This window comes from Eurosta solidaginis, chromosome 1, assembly GCF_040869045.1.
Source record: "Eurosta solidaginis isolate ZX-2024a chromosome 1, ASM4086904v1, whole genome shotgun sequence".
Taxonomy (NCBI): domain Eukaryota; kingdom Metazoa; phylum Arthropoda; class Insecta; order Diptera; family Tephritidae; genus Eurosta; species Eurosta solidaginis.
Window position 1 is genome coordinate 347,875,149 of NC_090319.1, and position 10,377 is coordinate 347,885,525.

General features: G+C 38.0%; 1 protein-coding gene across 1 annotated transcript; it reads right to left on the reverse strand.

Annotated features, from left to right (window-relative positions):
* Positions 1-9,377: 9,377 nt before the first annotated feature.
* Positions 9,378-10,112, reverse strand: LOC137244628 (uncharacterized). Its single transcript, XM_067773897.1, has 2 exons — positions 9,642-10,112; positions 9,378-9,560 (listed from the first exon to the last, which is right to left on the reverse strand). Exons 1-2 carry the CDS (start codon positions 9,845-9,847, stop codon positions 9,422-9,424), a joined length of 345 nt encoding a protein of 114 aa, XP_067629998.1. The 5' UTR covers positions 9,848-10,112; the 3' UTR covers positions 9,378-9,421.
* Positions 10,113-10,377: the final 265 nt, after the last annotated feature.

Genomic DNA, 10,377 nt, shown 5'->3' on the forward strand with positions numbered 1-10,377 from the left:
TTAGTCCCATAAGTGGACACCGTTTCGAGATATCGCCATAAAGGTGAACCAGGGGTGACCCTAGAATTTGTTTGTACAATATGGGTATCAAAAGAAACGTGTTAATAAGTATTTTAAAAGGAGTAATCCTTAGTTCCATAGGTGGACGCCGTTTCGAGATATCGCCATAAAGGTGGACCAGGGGTGACCCTAGAATTTGTTTGTACAATATGGGTATCAAAAGAAAGGTGTTGATAAGTATTTTAAAAGGAGTAATCCTTAGTCCCATAGGTGGACGCCGTTTCGAGATATCGCCATAAAGGTGGACCAGGGGTGACCCTAGAATTTGTTTGTACAATATGGGTATCAAAAGAAAGGTGTTGATAAGTATTTTAAAAGGAGTAATCCTTAGTCCCATAGGTGGACGCCGTTTCGAGATATCGCCATAAAGGTGGACCAGGGGTGACCCTAGAATTTGTTTGTACAATATGGGCATCAAAAGAAAAGTGTTAATAAGTATTTTAAAAGGAGTAATCCTTAGTCCCATAAGTGGACGCCGTTTCGAGATATCGCCATAAAGGTGGACCAGGGGTGACCCTAGAATTTGTTTGTACAATATGGGTATCAAAAGAAAGGTGTTGATAAGTATTTTAAAAGGAGTAATCCTTAGTCCCATAGGTGGACGCCGTTTCGAGATATCGCCATAAAGGTGAACCAGGGGTGACCCTAGAATTTGTTTGTACAATATGGGTATCAAAAGAAACGTGTTAATAAGTATTTTAAAAGGAGTAATCCTTAGTTTCATAGGTGGACGCCGTTTCGAGATATCGCCATAAAGGTCGACCAGGGGTGACCCTAGAATTTGTTTGTACAATATGGGTATCAAAAGAAAGGTGTTGATAAGTATTTTAAAAGGAGTAATCCTTAGTCCCATAGGTGGACGCCGTTTCGAGATATCGCCATAAAGGTGAACCAGGGGTGACCCTAGAATTTGTTTGTACAATATGGGTATCAAAAGAAACGTGTTAATAAGTATTTTAAAAGGAGTAATCCTTAGTTCCATAGGTGGACGCCGTTTCGAGATATCGCCATAAAGGTCGACCAGGGGTGACTCTAGAATGCGTTTGTACGATATGGGTATCAAAAGAAAAGTGTTAATAAGTATTTTAAAAGGAGTAATCCTTAGTCCCATAGGTGGACGCCGTTTCGAGATATCGCCATAAAGGTCGACCAGGGGTGACCCTAGAATTTGTTTGTACAATATGGGTATCAAAAGAAAGGTGTTGATAAGTATTTTAAAAGGAGTAATCCTTAGTCCCATAGGTGGACGCCGTTTCGAGATATCGCCATAAAGGTGAACCAGGGGTGACCCTAGAATTTGTTTGTACAATATGGGTATCAAAAGAAACGTGTTAATAAGTATTTTAAAAGGAGTAATCCTTAGTTCCATAGGTGGACGCCGTTTCGAGATATCGCCATAAAGGTCGACCAGGGGTGACTCTAGAATGCGTTTGTACGATATGGGTATCAAAAGAAAAGTGTTAATAAGTATTTTAAAAGGAGTAATCCTTAGTCCCATAGGTGGACGCCGTTTCGAGATATCGCCATAAAGGTCGACCAGGGGTGACTCTAGAATGCGTTTGTACGATATGGGTATCAAAAGAAAAGTGTTAATAAGTATTTTAAAAGGAGTAATCCTTAGTCCCATAGGTGGACGCCGTTTCGAGATATCGCCATAAAGGTGAACCAGGGGTGACTCTAGAATGCGTTTGTACGATATGGGTATCAAAAGAAAAGTGTTAATAAGTATTTTAAAAGGAGTAATCCTTAGTCCCATAGGTGGACGCCGTTTCGAGATATCGCCATAAAGGTCGACCAGGGGTGACCCTAGAATTTGTTTGTACAATATGGGTATCAAAAGAAAGGTGTTGATAAGTATTTTAAAAGGAGTAATCCTTAGTCCCATAGGTGGACGCCGTTTCGAGATATCGCCATAAAGGTGAACCAGGGGTGACCCTAGAATTTGTTTGTACAATATGGGTATCAAAAGAAACGTGTTAATAAGTATTTTAAAAGGAGTAATCCTTAGTTCCATAGGTGGACGCCGTTTCGAGATATCGCCATAAAGGTCGACCAGGGGTGACTCTAGAATGCGTTTGTACGATATGGGTATCAAAAGAAAAGTGTTAATAAGTATTTTAAAAGGAGTAATCCTTAGTCCCATAGGTGGACGCCGTTTCGAGATATCGCCATAAAGGTCGACCAGGGGTTACCCTACAATTTGTTTGTACATTATGGGTATCAAAAGAAAGGTGTTGATAAGTATTTTAAAAGGAGTAATCCTTAGTCCCATAGGTGACGCCGTTTCGAGATATCGCCATAAAGGTGAACCAGGGGTGACCCTAGATATTGTTTGTACAATATGGGTATCAAAAGAAAGGTGTTGATAAGTATTTTAAAAGGAGTAATCCTTAGTCCCATAGGTGGACGCCGTTTCGAGATATCGCCATAAAGGTGGACCAGGGGTGACCCTAGAATTTGTTTGTACAATATGGATATCAAAAGAAAGGTGTTGATAAGTATTTTAAAAGGAGTAATCCTTAGTCCCATAGGTGGACGCCGTTTCGAGATATCGCCATAAAGGTGGACCAGGGGTGACCCTAGAATTTGTTTGTACAATATGGGTATCAAAAGAAAGGTGTTGATAAGTATTTTAAAAGGAGTAATCCGTAGTCCCATAGGTTGACGCCGTTTCGAGATATCGCCATAAAGGTGGACCAGGGGTGACCCTAGAATTTGTTTGTACAATATGGGTATCAAAAGAAAGGTGTTGATAAGTATTTTAAAAGAAGTAATCCTTAGTCCCATAGGTGGACGCCGTTTCGAGATATCGCCATAAAGGTGAACCAGGGGTGACCCTAGAATTTGTTTGTACAATATGGGTATCAAAAGAAAAGTGTTAATAAGTATTTTAAAAGGAGTAATCCTTAGTCCCATAGGTGGACGCCGTTTCGAGATATCGCCATAAAGGTGGACCAGGGGTGACCCTACAATTTGTTTGTACAATATGGGTATCAAAAGAAAGGTGTTAATAAGTATTTTAAAAGGAGTAATCCTTAGTCCCATAGGTGGACGCCGTTTCGAGATATCGCCATAAAGGTGGACCAGGGGTGACCCTAGAATTTGTTTGTACAATATGGGTATCAAAAGAAAGGTGCTAATAAGTAATTTAAAAGGAGTAATCCTTAGTTCCATAGGTGGACGCCGTTTCGAGATATCGCCATAAAGGTCGACCAGGGGTGACCCTAGAATTTGTTTGTACAATATGGGTATCAAAAGAAAGGTGTTGATAAGTATTTTAAAAGGAGTAATCCTTAGTCCCATAGGTGGACGCCGTTTCGAGATATCGCCATAAAGGTCGACCAGGGGTGACCCTAGAATTTGTTTGTACAATATGGGTATCAAAAGAAAGGTGTTAATAAGTATTTTAAAAGGAGTAATCCTTAGTCCCATAGGTGGACGCCGTTTCGAGATATCGCCATAAAGGTCGACCAGGGGTGACTCTAGAATGCGTTTGTACGATATGGGTATCAAAAGAAAAGTGTTAATAAGTATTTTAAAAGGAGTAATCCTTAGTCCCATAGGTGGACGCCGTTTCGAGATATCGCCATAAAGGTGGACCAGGGGTGACCCTACAATTTGTTTGTACAATATGGGTATCAAAAGAAAGGTGTTAATAAGTATTTTAAAAGGAGTAATCCTTAGTCCCATAGGTGGACGACGTTTCGAGATATCGCCATAAAGGTGGACCAGGGGTGACCCTAGAATTTGTTTGTACAATATGGGTATCAAAAGAAAGGTGTTAATAAGTATTTTAAAAGGAGTAATCCTTAGTTCCATAGGTGGACGCCGTTTCGAGATATCGCCATAAAGGTCGACCAGGGGTGACCCTAGAATTTGTTTGTACAATATGGGTATCAAAAGAAAGGTGTTGATAAGTATTTTAAAAGGAGTAATCCTTAGTCCCATAGGTGGACGCCGTTTCGAGATATCGCCATAAAGGTGGACCAGGGGTGACCCTAGAATTTATTTGTACAATATGGGTATCAAAAGAAAGGTGTTGATAAGTATTTTAAAAGGAGTAATCCTTAGTCCCATAGGTGGACGACGTTTCGAGATATCGCCATAAAGGTGGACCAGGGGTGACCCTAGAATTTGTTTGTACAATATGGGTATCAAAAGAAAGGTGTTAATAAGTATTTTAAAAGGAGTAATCCTTAGTCCCATAGGTGGACGACGTTTCGAGATATCGCCATAAAGGTGGACCAGGGGTGACCCTAGAATTTGTTTGTACAATATGGGTATCAAAAGAAACGTGTTAATAAGTATTTTAAAAGGAGTAATCCTTAGTTCCATAGGTGGACGCCGTTTCGAGATATCGCCATAAAGGTCGACCAGGGGTGACCCTAGAATTTGTTTGTACAATATGGGTATCAAAAGAAAGGTGTTGATAAGTATTTTAAAAGGAGTAATCCTTAGTCCCATAGGTGGACGCCTTTTCGAGGTATCGCAATAAAGGTGGACCAGAGGTGACTCTAGAATATGTTTGTACGATATGGGTATCAAATGAAAGGTTTTAATGAGTATTTTAAAAGGGAGTGGGCCTTAGTTCTATAGGTGGACGCCGTTTCGAAATATCGCCATAAAGGTGGAGCAGGGGTGGCTCTAGAATGTGTTTGTACGATATGGGTATCAAATTAAAGGTATTAATGAGGGTTTTAAAAGGGAGTAATCCTTAGTCCAATAGGTGGACGCCGTTTCGAAATATTGCCATAAAGGTGGAGCAGGGGTGACTCTAGAATGTGTTTGTACGATATGGGTATCAAATTAAAGGTATTAATGAGGGTTTTAAAAGGGAGTAATCCTTAGTTCCATAAGTGGACGCCGTTTCGAGATATCGCCATAAAGGTGGGCCAGGGGTGACTCTAGAATTTGTTTGTACAATATGGGTATCAAAAGAAAGGTGTTAATAAGCATTTTAAAAGGAGTAATCCTTAGTTCCATAGGTGGACGCCGTTTCGAAATATCGCCATAAAGGTAGACCAGAGGTGACTCTAGAATGTGTTTGTGCGATATGGGTATCAAATCAAAGGTATTAATGAGGGTTTTAAAAGGGAGTAATCCTTAGTTCCATAGGTGGACGCCGTTTCGAGATATCGCCATAAAGGTGGGCCAGGGGTGACTCTAGAATTCGTTTGTGCAATATGGGTATCAAACGAAAGGAGTTAGTGAGTATTTTAAAAGGGAGTGGGCCTTAGTTCTATAGGTGGACGCCTTTTCGAAGTATCGCAATAAAGGTGGACCAGGGGTGACTCTAGACTTTGTTAGTACGATATGGGTATCAAATGAAAGGTGTTAATGAGTATTTTAAAAGGGAGTGGGCCTTCGTTGTATAGGTGTTCGCCTTTTCGAGATATCGCCATAAATGTGGACCAGGGGTGACTTTAGAACATGTTTGTACGATATGGGCATCAAATGAAAGGTGTTAATGAGTATTTTATAAGGGAGTGGGCCTTAGTTCTATAGGTGGACGCCGTTTCGAAATATCGCCATAAAGGTGGACCAGGGGTGACTCTAGAATGTGTTTGTACGATATGGGTATCAAATTAAAGGTATTAATGAGAGTTTTAAAAGGGAGTGGTGGTAGTTGTATATGTGAAGGCGTTTTCCAGATATCGACCAAAATGTGGACCAGGGTGACCCAGAACATCATCTGTTGGATACCGCTAATTTATTTATATATGTAATACCTGCAAAGATTCCAAGGGCTTTGATTTCGCCCTGCAAAACTTTTTCATTTTCTTCTACTTAATATGATAGGTGTCACAACCATTTTATAAAGTTTTTTCTAAAGTTATATTTCGCTTCAATAAAACAGTCCAATTACCTTACCATGTTTCATCCCTTTTTTCGTATTTGGTATAGAATTATGGCATTTTTTTCATTTTTCGTAATTGTCGATATCGAAAAAGTGGGCGTGGTCATAGTCGGATTTCGTTCATTTTTCATACCAAGATAAAGTGAGTTCAAGTAAGCGCGTGAACTAAGTTCATTAAAGATATGTCGATTTTTGCTCAGGTTATCGTGTTAACGACCATGCGGAAGGACAGACGGACGACTGTGTATAAAAACTGGGCGTGGCATCAACCGTTTTCGCCCATTTTCAAAGAAAAGAGTTAACGTCATAAAATCTATGCCCCTACCAAATTTCAAAAGGATTGGTTAATTTTTGTTCGACTTATGGCGTTAAAAGTATCCTAGACAAATTAAATGAAAAAGGGCGGAGCCACGCCCATTTTGAAATTTTCTTTTATTTTTCTATTTTGTTCCACTATATCATTACTGGAGTTGAATGTTGACATAATTTACTTATATACTGTAAAGATATTAAATTTATTGTTAAAATTTTACTTTAAAAAAAATTTTTTTTTAAAAGTGGGCGTGGTCCTTCTCCGATTTTGCTAATTTTTATTAAGCGTACATATAGTAATAGGAGTAACGTTCCTGCCAAATTTCATCATGATATCTTCAACGACTGCCAAATTACAGCTTGCAAAAGTTTTAAATTACCTTTAAAAGTGGGCGGTGCCACGCCCATTGTCCAAAATTTTACCAGTTTTCCATTCTGCGTCATAAGTTCAACTCATCTACCAAGTTTCGTCGCTTTATCTGTCTTTTGTAATGAATTATCGCAATTTTTCGGTTTTTCGAAATTTTCGATATCGAAAAAGTAGGCGTGGTTATAGTCCGATATCGTTCATTTTAAATAGCGATCTGAGATGAGTGCTCAGGAACCCACATACCAAATTTCATCAAGATACCTCAAAATTTACTCAAGTTATCGTGTTAACGGACGGACGGACGGACGAACATGGCTCAATCAAATTTTTTTTCGATCCTGATTATTTTGATATATGGAAGTCTATATCTATCTCGATTCCTTTATATATGTACAACCAACCGTTATCCAATCAAACTTAATATACTCTGTGAGCTCTGCTCAACTGAGTATAAAAAGAATAATAAAGGAAATAAAGGAATAAAATGGAACAAAAATAAAAAAGAATTAGAAAATTAAAAGGCATAAGTTATATATTATAACGTAATACTAATTATAATTACCCAAAGTAAAAGCCAAAAAAAAAAACATGTTTTAAATACATCCAAACCTAGAAATAGGAGCGTTTGGTGCTTATTTATCACATTGAATCCCTCTAACTTAACAAAATAGTATATGTCAAAAGGAGACAACGCGATCAAAAAGCGCCCAACGCTCCAATCCAGGTTTCGCTGATACTCGTAACAAAGAATTTGCCATATTAAAGTTATATATTAAAATTAAAATTATTAAGAAGTAGCTGTTTGACTTTCGTTTTAAAGCATTGGAGATTTCTAGCATTTTTTATTTCGTCCGGAAGCTTATTAAATAATTTTACACCATAGTGCCTTAAGGATTTCGCACTTCTCTCCGTTCGAAAGAATCGCGGTCTGATGTTCGACCTAGTTCGTAGCGCATATTCGAGATTTGGTTCCTCTGGAACCGATAAATTATGTTTAATTAAATTATTTTTAACTTTGTAAAATGCTTCTAAAGTTTGCAATATAGCATATTTCCGAATATCCAACCTGTTTTGATATAAGAGCTCGCCTGCCATTCCTCCCGGCAAATGCAAAATATTTTCTATAACTTTATTTTGTATTCTCTGAATTTCATTTGTAAGTTGCTCAGAGCAGTTATTCCATATAGGTTTCAAATTGTGTATTTTAGACATGAACACAGAGTTGTATAGAAGCCATAAATGTTTTTGTGGAATCACTTTACGATTTCTATAAATAGCGAAATTTAGCGGTAATAATTTCATTTTAATTCTGTTTATGTGTTCTCGCCAGCTTAAATTTGCGTCAAACCAAATGCTAAGGTATTTTAATGTATCGACCCTCGATATGAAACTACCATCTAAATGAACTCATTTCAGATTATGAATGCCAGAGATATCCCTGTAGTTGTTGAAAATTATGAAATTGATTTTGGCTCAATTAATTTTCAATAAATTTCGTTCGAACCATTGGGATATATTATATATATATATTTATCAGCATACGACTTTTCCACCACTTTGTGGACTAGGCTGTGTGCCCTATTGTGGTCTTTTTGCTCACACAGCCATCCCTTGTGTGCAAAATTTTTTCAAAGAACTTACTGATATGACTTTTTATATCTCAGTGAAGTGGATCCCATCAATAAGTTGTCTGTTAGGACGTCTAGGTTTCTGAGTATTTAACAAAAACTGTTTGCTCAGCATTTCGCCTCTCACATTTTTGGGGAGTAATTCCGCCTCACTGTTTAGATGTTGTTTTAGCAACATAAGAAGATATCCCGTGGCACTTCAGAGAGCGGTGTTTTGACAGGCCTGCAGCTTCTACGAGTGTGCTTCTTTAAAGCTCGGTGACCATATGGGCGACGCTTTATGATAGCTATGAATATTTCTTTGTCTTTGTTCCAAGTGCTGACGGGTGCTCGAGGATTTTGTTACCGCTCTGAACCAGTACAACTGCATGCTCAACAAAGTGCAGGTTATTACCGAACGTTACAGTGGTGTTCTTGGTTCAATCCACAATTGATTTGTGGGTTTACTGGTTTTAGCGCGGTGGTGGTGCTATGTATTTTTTAAAAGCCATGCTGGTGGTTGGCAAGTCGGTGGCTTGCAGTGAAATAAGGGTGCAGGACGGCTTCCTAGTGTCCCAGCTACTGATCATAGGGAAGACACCGGGCGATATGAGTTTCTTTCTCTAGCTTATTTCACAGTCATCAATTTTGTGATAATTTGAAATATGAATAGATGAAATGTGAAAACCAAATCCATTGCTAAATAAATATATACATGCTTGGCGAAATTTAGCTGAAATTGGCATCGTATTCCTTTTTAATTTTTCTTACAAATTGGCGGGACGGGCATGACTCCGCACGGCATCTGCAATGCTGATAAATTTTCACTGAAGAGTTTTTCATGGCAGAATATACTCGGAGTTTTTGCCTAATCACTGCCGAGGGGCGATCCCGCTTGGAAAAACTCGTTTCTACAATACAAAGCTTTCTTAATTCTCTATGTTGCTTTGCCTAGGACTTGAACCCAGGGCCATCGGTATGGTAGGCGGAGCACGCACCTACCAGAACACAAGGATAAGGATTTTTCGAAACACATTCCAAAAAGTACCAAAACTTATTGATTTGTCGCTTGGGTTAAAAAAAACTATTTTGAAGGCAGAATTTAGTTTTGCGTATTTATAGATTACAATATTTGTTTACTTTACTAAAGTTTTTAATTTTTTTCTTTGGAATAAAATGAAAGAGGTATTTACTCATAATATTCATTTATATACTTCAACCTGCTGCTGACTTCAAAACAGCCGCACTTAACAACGGGCGAGAGTCACAACACCGCTGGCATGGATTTTGACCATCCATGCAACAAAGTTCACAGAATTGAGAAGAATTAAACATTGCCGATTCATCATCTTCACTGCAAATAGAGAAATGTTTTATAAATATCTTAAAATAATTAACAACTTGATAAGAGCAATTCAAATAGAACACCACTTACTCTTTAAATGTAGGTAGCAATGGACTAATTGCAAGATATTTGCTAATATCTGGATTTGTACTAAAACCAGATTTGACTGGTATTTGTGTTATCTGTTTATTGCAATTTAAATTAGTCAGTTGTTGTTGTTTCTGTTGAAATTGGTAATATGTATTAGGTTGTGGTGAATAAATTTGTAATTGCTGTGCTGTTGTTGTTGTTGTCATTTGTGGCTTGTAAAATTGTAAATGTTGCTTTTGTAATTGTGGTGATTGCTGTGGTTGATGAATTTGATATTGTTGCTGATGTTTAAATCGTACAATTGGTGCAAATATTAGCACTTGCTGCTGTGTCCGATGTTGTTGATTGTTAATGCTTTATAAGTATTGCTGATTATTTACAATTTGTTGATGTGATGATAATGACGTCAATGGCAGATCATATTTCTGGTTTAAATGTTGCTGTTGGTTAAATGCTGTTAAATGTTATTGAGGTTGATATAGTTGCTGTTTTTGTAATTGTTCTGCTATTGTGGGTTTTTGTGCTCGATATAGTGAATTGTATTGTTCATTACCACTGCGGTGCACATTGCCGCTCAAGGGCAAACTATTGCGATATGATCTTAGTTGCGGTGGCCTTGATAGTTGAATTGGTTCAGATTGAAGAAACTTAATCATTGGCCAATAAATAGACCGGTTGGGCACTGTATTCATTATCAGCGGTTCTTCGTTGTTTCTATTTTTAACGATATAGAAAG

Bases quoted from the DNA above. Each gene is read 5' to 3' on its own strand.
- LOC137244628 (XM_067773897.1), bottom strand. From the start codon at position 9,847: ATGACAACAACAACAACAGCACAGCAATTACAAATTTATTCACCACAA. The intron at 9,561-9,641 runs GTAAGTGGTGTT...CTCTATTTGCAG, and splicing joins TTGCTACCTACATTTAAAGA to TGAAGATGATGAATCGGCAA.